Source organism: Strongylocentrotus purpuratus, unplaced genomic scaffold, assembly GCF_000002235.5.
Source record: "Strongylocentrotus purpuratus isolate Spur 01 unplaced genomic scaffold, Spur_5.0 spur5_scaffold_7, whole genome shotgun sequence".
NCBI classification, from domain to species: domain Eukaryota; kingdom Metazoa; phylum Echinodermata; class Echinoidea; order Camarodonta; family Strongylocentrotidae; genus Strongylocentrotus; species Strongylocentrotus purpuratus.
In genome coordinates, this window is record NW_022145613.1 from 15,874,880 (window position 1) to 15,889,020 (window position 14,141).

At 37.7% G+C, this 14,141-nt stretch overlaps 1 protein-coding gene across 2 annotated transcripts; it reads right to left on the reverse strand.

Annotated features, from left to right (window-relative positions):
* On the reverse strand, window positions 1–11,127 carry LOC105437606 (gamma-gliadin-like). Of its 2 annotated transcripts, XM_030974949.1 has the most exons (7): window positions 10,910–11,127; window positions 8,575–8,839; window positions 4,304–4,360; window positions 3,479–3,610; window positions 1,909–2,049; window positions 1,487–1,517; window positions 1–1,125 (listed from the first exon to the last, which is right to left on the reverse strand). In XM_030974949.1, exons 2-7 carry the CDS (start codon window positions 8,584–8,586, stop codon window positions 512–514), a joined length of 987 nt encoding a protein of 328 aa, XP_030830809.1. In that variant the 5' UTR covers window positions 8,587–8,839; window positions 10,910–11,127; the 3' UTR covers window positions 1–511. The 2 variants fall into 2 exon arrangements, with proteins under 2 accessions (XP_030830809.1, XP_030830810.1); XM_030974950.1 differs by lacking the exon at window positions 3,479–3,610 and having other exon boundaries at window positions 10,910–11,126.
* Window positions 11,128–14,141: the final 3,014 nt, after the last annotated feature.

Here is a 14,141-nt window from a genome sequence, read left to right on the forward strand (position 1 = left end):
AAAACATTCTAATTGATAATTCTTTACATAATCTGGTTTCAAAAACAAATAACATTATCACATAAACGTCCCAGCACTTCTAAATCTAGAATTGGCGTTCATATTGGAGTAAAAGCAAATAATCTTTGACACCATGCAGCATATAAATATTTTGGATAAGCCTACAGTGTTGTTACTGTGGCATACAATATTTAGAATATATTGTAACGAATGAAAGGTCATACCCCACATGACCATCAACAAATAATTGCATCGCCTGGATTTTCCTTTCAAAGTCATCCCCCTCGGAGAAAAACTAAATCATTCAATGTAGGAGGAATCAATAATGTCTAATTCAAAAGAAAGTATTTATGAGTTAATTTTATTTTAAACTAAATTGTATAGTGTAACTGTACAATAATTTTCAGCTGCAGCTTCCTACATTGTCAGCATTGTCCAAAGGAAAATCTGCCGATGAAGTATGGATTGACGATTTTCATTTCTGCGGCAGATTGTCTGTATGTCCTGGGTTCTACCTCCCTTGGTTGTTTGGAAGGATAAGGGGCTGGTAGAATTGGTGCGAGTTAGTCTGTTGTGGTGTAGCGTTAGTCTCCTGCTGTGGAGGTGTTTGCTGATGCTGGAATGTCTGTTGATTTGGGAAGGCCTGCTGGGGCAAGTGAACTTGTTGCGCTGTGGGTGTCTGTTGCGGTAAAATAGACTGCTGCTGTGGATAAGTCTGCTGATGCGGGAATATCTGTTGGTGTGAGAATGTCTGCTGGGGCAAGTGAACTTGTTGTGGTGTGGGTGTCTGTTGTTGTATACGAGTCTGCTGATTCGGGAACGTCTGTTGCGATACGTGAATCTGTTGTATACGAGTCTGCTGATTCGGGAACGTCTGTTGCGGTACGTGAATCTGTTGTATACGCGTCTGCTGATTCGGGAACGTCTGTTGCGGTACGTGAATCTGTTGTGGCGTGGGTGTTTGTTGCTGTATACGAGTCTGCTGCGATGGATTAGTGTGCTGATGTGGGAATGTTTGTTGCGGTACGTGGATCTGTTGCGGTGTGGGTGTCAGTTGCAGTTGCTGTTGGGCGGTGCTGTAAGGAGGTGGTTGGTCCGTTGAAACGTACGACAAACCTTGTTGATCTAAAAATATGAATATAAAAGATTGCTATTTGTAGCTTCTAGACTGCAAATTCCTACCCCCCCCCACCCCCATCCTCTATCCATTTTAAAAAGATTATGATGATGATGATAAGTGATTCTTAACGCCCCTTTCCTCTAAACTTATGTTTCTGGTATTATATTTATTTCTAGTTGTAGAAATACAACACTGTTTCACTGACCTACATGTACATACATGCTGGTGATTAGTACAAACGTCATTATGGTATTTAAGTCAGGGGACTTCACAATAAAGTCAAAATGAAGTTATCTCGCAATTGTCAAATGCTATACCCTCCCCAATTCAAAACTTATTGATGTTTATCATTAAGGCTTTACTTACGTGTTGAGACAATCGCAGGGTATTGGTTGACCTGCAGTAAAAGGAAAAGTAAATAAATTCTTTTCAATTGATACCTCCATACTTTTTCTTGAAGTGGGAACTCCATGAGAAACAAAACAATACATTTGTTACAAGCCCATTTGTTTGAAGTAACAGAATACTGATTTACAAATCTGCATAAGTTATGAAAATTACATTGGCTTTAGTAAATATAAAAGCTGATAACATAAAAAGGTTCAATTCTAAAAATGATAATCCTATACTTTTTAGAATTTTTCCAGCAAAGAACGTTTAGACTTGTCAAGAATATTTATTTATCTGGACAAATATATCCGACGTGTAGAAACTCTTTTTATGCAATGTTTGAAATATTGTTTCTGTTGTAACCTGGGTTATCTTAAAGTAATATCTTGTTTTCTTACCACGTTAAATCCTTGCAGTGGTCTTGAAGATTGTGGGGTGCAACACACTCCGGAACAGCCGTAAACTGATCCTACAATAGCAACTATCAACTCGATCAACCCGATTACACTCATGATAGCATCCGAGGCAGTTCGAGACTCCTGCAAATAGAAACGAGTAAAATTTAGCTCTGCAAAACCGTCTAAAAAAAAATTGTATTGGTTTGGATAATCATAACTTGTAGTTTAAGCCTCTTATAAAAACAAAACACATCTCAGTCAGCAGTATCAAAATACGCTCTCAATACTGGACATCAGGCGCGTACGCAGGATTTTTTCAAGGGGGGGGGGGGGGTTTACATTTATAAATCGGGCCGAAAATTTCGCAACGACTCAGCCAGCCGCTGAATAAGCGGAGGGGGGGGGGGGGGGGGGGGGGGGGGGGGGGGTAAGAGGACATTTTTTTTTTTTTTTTTTTGGTCTCGAAATTTGAAAATTTGAAATTTTGCTCCGTTGGGGGGGGGGTAAGGTCACCTTTTAGGTCAGCCATGGGATTTTTTTTTTAATTAAAAAATAAAAAAAAAAAATCCAAAGGGGGGTTTTAGGGGGGTTATGGGGGGGTTTACACAAAAAAAATTACCAAAGGGGGGGTTTAACCCCCAAACCCCCCCCCCCCCCCCCCTGTGTACGCGCCTGCTGGACATTAACATTAAAGGAGCTACACAAAGAAAATTCACTAACAACTGATAATTAGAACAAATTACATATGGATGGAAAGATTTTCTCTTGAAAAACACGAATGATTTGCTGAGAAATCATATAGATATCATGGAAAGGCGTAAAATGCAATTTTTCAAGACCCTTCTTAGACCCCCAAGCGCCCCCGAACGTAAGCCAAACACACGAGCGTAGCGAGCTCTGAATAGTGACGTCACACACTGGACAAACAGCTCGGTACCTGAGTCGCGCGTGTATTAGTCTGCAGCTAGCCAGCCGTGTCCCGTGTGTGACGTCACAAATATTGACGCTCTACAAAGGCCCGCTAGAGGCAGAAAATCTGGATCTCAAAACTAATATTTTTGAGAGTTGATTACTGCGGGCCCCAAACATATTTTGAAGAGGAGAGTTGTTGTATTTGATCAGTAAGGTTTCCCCTTCGCAATGATATGAGTTTTGCATCAATTCAAACACTTTTGATTCTTCGTGTGTCTACTTTAAGAGTCACGCTTTTATCTATATGTTTAATTTGAATTTGTTGAAATGTATTGTTCCTAATCTATGAATATATGTCTGTTTCAGCCTCTCCCCCCCCCCCCCCCCTGGACATTATTATGTGCTAGTTATGTTACCCTGCCTGAGGAACTTATATTTTCATTTGTAAAACTCGGTCCTGAGTTATTCATGTTCATCCTTTATTTGAATGTTCGTTTAATAAAGACGAATTGATAAAGTGATATAATATCAGATGATAATAAATAATAACATATAATATAATATAATATAATATTAGATAGAATAATATGATATGATATGATATAAAATAATATAATATGACATCATGATACAAGGTTATATAATCTAAACTATTTACCACTAAACCTTCTTTACAGGGTATCGCGTTGCATCCACGTGATTCACTAATTGGAGCACCTATGGCCCCAATGATCATCATGTAAAATGCAAAGATGGCGGAGAACACAGACATGGTGATGTAAGCTGATATCTGTCAAAATGCGAAGATAATAATGTCTCATTTTCTTAAAAAGCGGACAGGGTTACACCTTCTGTGTGTACAGAGTTATTATGGAAAATACATAATCTTGATGAAGATGATGATAATTATAATAATGACAATAGTACTGATGATATTAAAATGCTAAGAGTAATAATCATTTTATCATAATGAGGATCTGTTGCCGATTTTTTTTTCTTCTTAAATAACATATCAAAACGTTTGGGTCACTGAAAAGTGCTTGTTTTATTAGCAGAAAATGTTCTATATGGAGTACGACATTTTTTTTTCTATATTGACTCGTATAATACGACAAAGATTATGTTCTTTCTAGCAAAGCAAACCAATTACAATTTCATTATGATTTACAACTGTGATTTATTGTTTGAGGTAGTAAATGTACTATTATTTTCAGCTCGTTTCTGTGTAAAAATCAACGGTTCGGGCGACAGAGCTTTATTACCATGTCACAATTTGGCATACCGCCCTCTTGCAACTAATTTAAAATTAGATAAGAAAGAAGAAACGAAGAAAATAAGAAAAAAGGTCAAACCTTCGCGTCATAATAATTATGAAAGCGTTTGGATCTCTTTACTTCATATAAACAAATAGATAAGGAAGTTAATTATTTTGGCAATACAATATCCCTTTTATACTGTAATGAACATTGCAAAGAGTACGTACCACACACGTTCTTTTTCTGAAACTAACAATACCAAGTACTCCAGCAGGTCCAAAGCACTGTGAAATAAATATGGAAACAAACAGTCGATGGCGTCATTCATTAACAAACTACTGTAATGTTTTTTTTTAAAACACGGTCAAGCGATATTTAACAGTTCAGATGAATAATTATAAACAATGATAAATAATATTGGTAATAAATGAAGAACAAAATAGAAGAAAAGGAGGAAGAGGAATGGAAAGTAGTAACATCAGCAGCAGTAGAAGTAGTAGTAAATAGCGACGATAATGGTAAAAAATAATACTTATAATGATAATAGCAATATAAATAATAATAGCATTTTGTTATGAAGCGCTTTTCTATTTCCTGACCAAAGCGCTTGCAGTATTATTATTATTATTAGAAGTAGTAGTAGTAGTAGTAGTAGTAGTAGAAGTAGTAGTAGAAGTAGAAGAAGTAGTAGTAGTAGTAGAAGTAGTAGTAGTAATAGAAGAAGTAATAGTAGTAGTAGTAGTAGTAGTAGTAGTAGTAGTAGTAGTAGTAGTAGAAGTAGTAGTAGTAGTAGTAGCAGTAGTAGAAGTAGTAGTAGTAGTAGTAGTAGTAGTAGTAGTAGTAGAAGTAGTAGTAGTAGTAGAAGTAGTAGTAGTAGTAGTAGTAGTAGTAGTAGCAATAATAATGATAGTGAGGTCTTGTATAGCGCTCAAATTGAATGCAAGTTTGAATGATACATGTGTAAAATTCCCTGTCCGATACGCTTATAAATAATTGCATGACAACAAACGCTGCTTGATTGAATGATTGGACATTGCATCAAAGTAACTGTAAAAAACGAAAGCGAAATAGACCAGTTCACGGTTAGCACATTACTGCAATGACCCCGAATATCCACAGATCTTCGAAACATGAAATGGTCCCACTTTGAACATTTTGAAATAATCACTCATACAGCGATTGGAGGTGCCACTTAAATAGCCTTTGTTTTCCCTTTTCAAAGAATACTTCCACCTGTGTATCATGGAGTGCACTGCATGTGCATAATGAATAATGATTACATAACTTTCATGAGCACGTATCCATTATTTTGTCTCCGTGTATTTCACAATTTGGTCTGCAATGACCTTTTTCTGCTCATGCTTAGACTGCAACCGTGAACTGGCTCATTGGCCGGGGAAAAATCGTCTATTACTAAAACTTCAATATGATATGTTCAGTTTTTGCAGCGCTGCTTTTGATGTCTTCAACTGGTACCGGTGAAATTTTCAAAATTTGAAATTATTGGAAGTATGCTAACCCGCTTTTTTGTGGGGGGGGGGACCCTGTATCATATGTATATATATGTATCTCTACCAGGGTGTCGATTTGTATCCGTGGTTGGGGGGGGGATGATAGGTGCCAAAATATTTTCGGCAATGGATCAAAGCAACCAAGAGGTAGAAGCGTGTGGCAGGTTGCACCCTCCTCATGCAAGGGCGTAGCCAGGATTTCATTTTAGGGGGGCGGTAGTGAGCACGCAAAGCTAGGGGGTTGGGTGCAGGGAGGGGGGAGTCCCCCCCCCCCCCCCCTCCCCCGCGAAGCGCGGAAGCTTTGACGTTTCATTAACTTATTAGAGAAGGAAGACGATTCGTTGGACCGTTCTCGACTCTTAATCTTTGTTTGAATCAAGTTCCCCTTCCTCCGCGCGTAGCGCGGTAGCTTTGACGGTTCATTAGATTATTAAAGAAAGAAGGCGATTCGATGTACCATTCTTGACTTTTAATCCTTAATGTATGAACAAGTTCCCCTTCCTCCGAGCGTAGCGCGGAAACTCTGAAGTTTCATTAGATTATTAGAGAAAGAAGACGATTCGATGTACTGTTCTCTATATTTTCCCCACATGATGTACGTATGGAACGTTCGTTTGCACATCTTTGCATGCACAGCCCGAATGGTGGTAGCATTTTATCTCCTGGCAGTGCTTGTCGCAATAGCTTCTGGAAAGGATTTGTATACTAGTGTTAGTGTTAACGGCCACTAATTAGGCCCATTAGTGATTATACAAAATATATGCTCTTCCTGGCTATTTGGGAATGTGTCAGTTTGCAACAGAAATGGAGAAACGCGAATTTTGCTGAAAATCATGTGATATCACGAACATTTATAAATCACTTGTATGAAATACGCCAGTTACATAGGCCTACTTCAGCTTTTCAATAAAACAAAAATAAGTTGTGACATAATATTCGTTCTCAAAAAATGAATTTTTGTAGGAAATATCAGGAAATAAAATGAGTAAACAAAATAAAAAATAAGATACAATGACGTGAAATTTTAAAAGGGTGAACGGAAAAAACATAACAACTAGTGAACTATCTTATAAGTCATACTAATGTCCAAAAATCTTTTCTCCTTGTCTCCGATCTCATCACGAATTTGTCACAGAGTTTCTATGTTTACATTATCCAGGATTGTCTGTTGTTGCAGATTGCTACTTTTGCGCTTCGCGCTTAACATTTAGCTCGTTGCTTTTTAACGCTGCGTCTTTGCATTTGGCGCACTGCATTTCTATATGATGCTGTTTATTGAACAAATTGAATAAATTCATCAATTCCTAATGGAGCCGTATGAGCGATAATTCAATTTATTCTTGTCTCATATACGGTTGTCTCATTTACCTCGTATATGTATGTATTATGAAAATGAGATAACAAAATGTGTATATTGACGGTCATCTTGCGAGTAATAACCATTAACTACTCTCATCGGGCTCTCATCATAAATTTTTCTCTTAATTTTTTTTGTGGTGAATTATTGGGGGGATGATTGTACAGGCCATCCCCCCCCCCCCCCACCTGAAATATTGGGGGGATATACATATGGAAACGTTTGCTTGTATTTGTCTCATAAAAGAAGTTAACCCAAACTGACTCCCACACGGTGTTGAGTGCTCAGGGGTCACAGGCCACTGGCTTCATCGGGCAGGTAGTTCCATTATATTAATGGGTAAATTAACTATTAAAAAAGGAGGGGACACATTACATTGTACAATAGGGACACACATTGTTTTTATTGTGCAGAACATACTCTTGTATTGACTTACTTATTGCATGAAACTATAAAACCAAATGCATTTTGTATTCTAACAATTGGAGTATAGAGAATAATAACAGGTGAATAAAATGCATAAACACCACAAACACCTGGGGAGGAAGCATTCATAAATTTGAATACATATAGTTGATAAACGACTCCGATGAAACTATTAAACCAAAATGAAATTTGCGTTCTGGCAATTGGAGTACAAAGAGTGATAGCAGGTGAATGAAATGCTTCAACAACACAAACACCTGGGAAGCTATATAGGAAGCATCCATAAATTTGAATAATTAGTTGATAAACGACTCCGCATGTGGACGTTTGTTGGAGCAGAAAGCAGTGGATTATTAACAACACGAACCCATTTAACAGAATGTCGGAACGTAAATTAAATTTGGTGCGGTTGGAAAATGCATCTTTCTACCCTGCGACTTTAATGGTACGATCCAGTAAATTTAAACAATAAAATGGCTCTTATTTAAAATTACTCATTAAATAAAACCCAAAACTTCAGTGATATCAGAAAAAATATGTTATATCTTACTAATAATTAAAACAGATGTATAAACATTGTGAAAGTGTCGCATTTTACGATAAAAGACACCGATTTAGCGAAGATGACGTCATTAGTGCGCTTTCATCAGGGAATTCAAAGTCAAAAGGTCAATTCAGACGCTGATAAGTTATTTGTCGAGCCTTTTGTTTCCTTTATTCCGACAAAATTATACAATCAATCAAAACAAGTTTAATACCAGAAGAAAGCTAACGATTAGTATTTTCATTAACCGCTTGCCCCAAAGTCGCTTGACCACACTGAAACGAGTGAGAGCTTGCGAGAGCGGCCAAAGTGTGATTGAAACTCGCTACTTGCTCTTCTCCAACGCAAAAAGAGACGACATTGTGCTGGATAAATGTATTTTTTCCGACGGAAGTACAGAAAATTTGCATATGGTCTTTTTATATTATACTTTATGAAATGTTACCCGAGTGACTCCCGGGCGCCCCAATGCTGGAAAGAAACGCACATTTTAGAAAACTTCACTTTTTCATGGAAAAATGCTTATTTGTTCTATGCACGCAAGTCAGATTGAGCGGATGAAACAACGTTTCCATGTGCCCCCCCCCCCCCCCCCATCCCCCCGGGATCGACACCCATGATCTCTACTCTGCAGTTGTTATCCTCAAATCGTTCACCTACCAGAAGACTCATCCATATCCCGCCTGCAATGCGACGGGCGTAGGATCCAAGTAGGAACGTCGCCACTCCTACCAGGGTCGCCCCTACAGCACAGCATAGCTGGATCCACCCCGTCGCTCTGCCGGAGATCCCGTTGTAGGTTTCGGAGCAACCAGTGTGGCGGGAATGGGTTGCTGAGAGATCTGACCCGTTTGTTGATGGTACACCATGGTTGTGTGACCCGGATCTGCGTTTGTAGGTTGAGCCATGATCAGCAGATTTTCAGCTATTTTCAAGAAAAGGGCAATATAGGTCATTCAGTGTGCAGAGTAAATACTCATAATGTATACGTGGATTCAGGAGTGCCGGAAACCCTGCCCTCTTTTTAAAAATTTAACATGAAAATTAATTATTACGTAATAATAGCAAAGATTTGAATCACTCCCCCCCCCCCCCCCCTCAACCTTCCTTTCGTTGGAAGAACCGTAAAATGTTGTTTAGGTGGGCATCCATGGCATCGGTCATTAAGAATCAGAGGCCTTTTGTTCTTATTTATTTTGAGTGCTTGCTCGCTTGTCTGTCTGTCTGAACAAATCTTTCTCCCCTTCGAACCGTTTGGGAGTTTAATTTGTGTATAAACAGACAATATAGATAGTGATAATGTGTAATGTAGACCTGCTAGGGAGAGAGAGAGAGAGAGAAGAAAAAAACAAAGAGGGGCATCGAGATCGAGATAGAGATAGAGAGAGGCAGACAGGTGAGGAACAGGGTTACATGCAGAGAAAGTTTGACAGAAGGAGGAGAAAAAGAAGAAGATTGAAAAAATACTGAGAGAAGAAAAAGATGGAAAGGAGAAACAGAATTAGAAAAGAAAGTCCGATTTTTGAAAAAAATCTTGAAAATGGCTTAGTTTTGAAGAAAAAAAAATACAAATTATGGAATAAGGGGTAGAGTAATTAACTTAGAATAAGTTTGACGAAGAACTTGTTTGCATTTGACCTTCATGGTTTCAATAAAGTGACTAAAATCAAATAAATGATGAATCAAATACACCTAAATATGGATTTATTTTGTTCTAGAAATAAACCATTTTATCGTACTTTTACTTATATAACTCACATCTGCAACTCAATGCAAATAACATTCTATAATACGGTGTTGATTGCACGATTTCCCAGTAATATAAGGGCAATAATACAACATTTAGGATATTAAGTTCATTTGTATGAAAGCAGAAAATTAGGAAAAACAGAATTTAAAATAAATCGGACCAATGACACGGACTTTGAAGGTTTGAAAATGCATGAGATCACTAAGTCTAAATTAATCTCGAATATGTAATTTTGTCGGTGGATTGTGACGAAGTTGTGGAGCAGTAGTGGGTACTACACAAACTATAGATTATAGATAGGTTATTATTGTAGATCCTCTTAAAGAAAGAGACTCCCCTGAGTAACACATTTTCGAAGAGTGATATTTTAGTCATTTTATATGTGAAAACAAATCGAAAAATTTTCTGGCACTACATCTCAGTGAGATCTCAGTGACACTTTGAAGTGGCCATAAATATAGTGATTTCAACTTTAAAAAGTGCACTACTTTCTAATTCTTTGACCTACTGAATTCACTCAAACTTTCGCCAGTCTGCTTTTCTTATTTGTATTGCTTTCTATTAGAGTAGTAGTAGGTTGGACTCTCCTTTAAGCAGATATATATATATATATATATATATATCTACCAAGCGAAACAATTACAGTTACTTTCATGTAAACAATCATGTATCCAGGGCCGTAGCCATGGTTTGATGTTTTTTTTTAGGGGGGGGGGGACATACATGTAATTGATCGACGTCCTTGGGAGGGGTCTAAAAAAGTTCAACCGATCGTGGATTTTTTGAGGGGGGGGGGCACGTGCTATTCCCTACAGGAAGAAAAAGACACGACCTTTCGTTTTGGTCTTTTGTGGTAAGTTATAATGCAACAAAAGCCAAATACACATTTCAAATGTAATTAATGTGTACGCCAACACTTGAAGATTATCACCCCCTTCTCTCTCTCTCTCTCTCTCTCTCTCTCTCTCTCTCTCGCTGTGCGCGTGTGTTTGTGTGTGGGTGTTGTGTGTACCCTATCCCCCTGTCTTTCTCTCCTTTTCTCTTTCTTTCTCTCTCTCTCTCTCTCTTTCTCCGCGTTGCGATGAAATAGCCAAAAGGCACTGTTGAATATATTTACCATGCGATACTTGTACAATAAATATCTATACCACAAATTACTTCGACGCATAACTTTGGTTTCAACATGTTCATAAAGTAAACAGCGAATTAGACTGAAAACAAATATGTCTCAATTTTCAAACTTACCCGTGTATTTAGTTTTCCTTCAATATTTTCTCTCCGTCATCTAGTGCATCAATTTAAATTGTCGACCAGTGGTATTAATGGATTGTGTGTAATCCAACTTTTTCCTGTTTTGAGTGGCGTGTTTCTTACAGTTAATTAGTTCACAGAGCTTCCAAATGTGTGTGCTATTAGGACAAGTGCAATTTCGGAAATGACAGTGTGTGTTTTCTTTCCGGAGCACAATACCAAAGAGTCAACATTAGCTACATACGTTGATGGCGTGAAATCATTTCCTCTATTGAAATCGTTGAGGTGTGAAACCTGTAAAAAATTCGCATACATGTATCCATTCAACCATTTATTGAAAAAACATTTGTAGATGATTTATGGATTTATGAAAGGAAACAAAGTCACAGCTAAAACTGTTGTGCTCTGGCGCCATCACATGTCGGATTCCAATATCTTTGCGAGGGGCACATTGACTTTGATCGTGAGGGCCCGGTTGGGGTACTTCTTTCATTTTAGGAGAGGATTGAGGGTTGGGGTAGTGGTGAGATATCTCCATTCGCTTAATACAAACCGACGATGAAATATCCCGATTTCGAAACTGACTCGCGGTGTTAAGGGGGTAATGCAAAACCAAAGATACAAGCATACGCGCACATGCCAAATAAACAGTTTGTATTTGTTTTGTTTTTCCGTTAGTTGTTTTTTTAATTCATTCAATATAACAACAATATGAATAGTTGTTCAAAATACAATCCTTATTCATCATAATAACATAACTCAATCAGCTTAAAACATGTTCAGTTCTTAAATTACGATCGAAAATATAAATTCAACGAGATAAGTTATCATATAAACAAATTATGACCCCTTCCATTACAACCCCAGCCAAAACGTAACCCACTACCATCTGCAATTCTCTCATCCTTACACGTACAAATCATGGGCGTAAATCCTTACGTAATACCTATTGTTCAGGGGGGATGAACGATGAACAATAGGTATCAATTGCAGATTTACGCCCGTGGTACAAATACACACTCAAATACGTGTACACACCACAATAATATACACTCACACGCAAGAACACCCCCTAACCCCACAGCCCCCCCCCCCCACACACACACACACACACACACACACACACACACATACAAAACACCAAACACATAGCAAGGTTACCTGTTCACATTTGTATTCAGTTCGAATTCGCAGACAACCTGTCTACCTTGATTGCTACGTTATTTTCATCCTCCATAATACCCTACTAATTTTGTGCGTCTTAACTGGAACTAGCCTATCCGATATGCGTCGGGCTTTATAAGTAATCTAATCGCGTTTATATGGAGAGTAACATAGGAGCGGTCAGCCCGAGCGCCTATCATCACTGGTGCATGTGAAAAGTTTTATTTTCTTTTATGTACCATGTTTCGTTCGTAGAAAATCTACGAACCCCCTGCAAAGCTCTTTCATGAATATTTATGTCGCATGGACCAAAATAGGCCAATGAGCGATGGGGAACGCGGAGATGATATTTGATTAGTTGAATCAAAGTGATCGATCACCAAATAAGGCTAGTCTTATGAATCATGCATGAGAATACGCTCGTCACACATATGATACACATATATGAATAATGATGAGTTGACCAGTGATGATAGGCGCTTGCCATTTGCCATTTAGCCCAACGCCTATCGGATAGGCTAAACTGGAACTGGAAGGTAAATGGTTTTCTCCATTGATTAACACAAAAGTATGATACTAAATCACACACCTAATTCTTTTGAAGTGTTTAGAGGGGGATTTAAAAGCACAATGGAATAAGGAAATTTGTATACGAATGCATTAGCACAAATACCCAGAGTCGCCTGGTTAAAATGCGTAGTCACCAAAGCAATTCAGTTAGCAAATAGCACCGTTGAACGAAACATTAAAGAGAAGGTTGAGTTCTGGGAAGAGGTGAAAAACAATTTGTGAGCGTTATCATTGTTATCATGCAAGTGTGAAAGAACATCAGATAAAAAATGTTCCCTGAATAGCATGGCTCGATCTTCAAATAATTTCATATTATAAATATGGCATGTAACAACATAAAAATCGGGACGGATTTTTACGCCTCATGTTCGTGTAGCCCCATATATACATCTTTCTGTGTACAGTGGTGGTAACTTTCCAAAGACTGGGCCAAATTTCTTATCATTTTCATGATTTCAGAACCTTGCAGTACACACCACTACTTGTATGCTAGATGATCAACCTTTTCTGATCGATTCCATACCGTTTCTTTGACAATCAAACCGCATGACCAGTGTTTTTATATAGTAATTAATTCAAGAGCATAATTTCATGATAGGTCAAGCTGTAAAAGATTCGGAAAAGAAAAACCACAAAAAATAAATGTTACACAAATTCCCGAGTAGAATTATCATTTCTAGAGTCCAGAATTATTTTGTTACGACGCTTCAGTTATTAACAAGTCTTTTCTAGAATTAACTCCAAAAAAACTACATAAACTACTAGTCACGCGCATAGAATTAAAGCAACCATATCATGTTTGATACGAACCCCCTTTTTTATAAACATAATGTTATATAAAGATATTGACTGGCAGGGGTATAATATAACATTCTTTGGACCGCTGAGGGAGTTATATTTTCCCAAGTGGTATATTTTCCCGAAGCGCGCAGCGCTAAGGGAAAATATAACTCTCTTCAGGTCCGAAGAATGTTATATACCCCCTGCCAGTCAATATCTGTTTTATTAGATAGCGTTGGTTTGAAAATTTAGGGGGGGATCCTTATTTTGGCGAACGGATTTTTTTTTTTTTCCATTTTTTTTCCATTTTTTTTTTTCGGAGACAAACAGAGAAGAACAAAATTGGAAAAAATAATTACAAGGGAAAAATAGAATTCGAAAGAAAAAAAATCTTAGAAAAAAACATTTTGGGGAAAAACAAAATTCGAAAAAAAAATGACCCTCGGTATTGGTGTAATTTGTATAATAAGGGAGTTTACAGATAGCACATGGTACAAATGACCCCAAATATCCACATATCTTTTACACATGGAGAAGTTCCACTTTGAGCATCTTAGAATAATAACTGCCAAAGTCCTAGATGTGCTTCATGAATACCTTTTGTTTGCCCTCTTGAAAAGAATACTTCCACCTGCGTATCTTAGAATGTACCGTTGGTGCATAAACGAATAATGTTACATAACTTTCATGAGCGCATATCCAGTATTCATCT

Excerpts from the sequence above, each read along its gene's own strand:
- LOC105437606 (XM_030974949.1), bottom strand. Across the intron at positions 3,611-4,303 it reads TCAGAAAAAGAACGTGTGTG|ATATCAGCTTACATCACCAT; the intron begins GTACGTACTCTT and ends GCATTTTGACAG. Across the intron at positions 2,050-3,478 it reads CCTGTAAAGAAGGTTTAGTG|GAGTCTCGAACTGCCTCGGA; the intron begins GTAAATAGTTTA and ends TTCTATTTGCAG.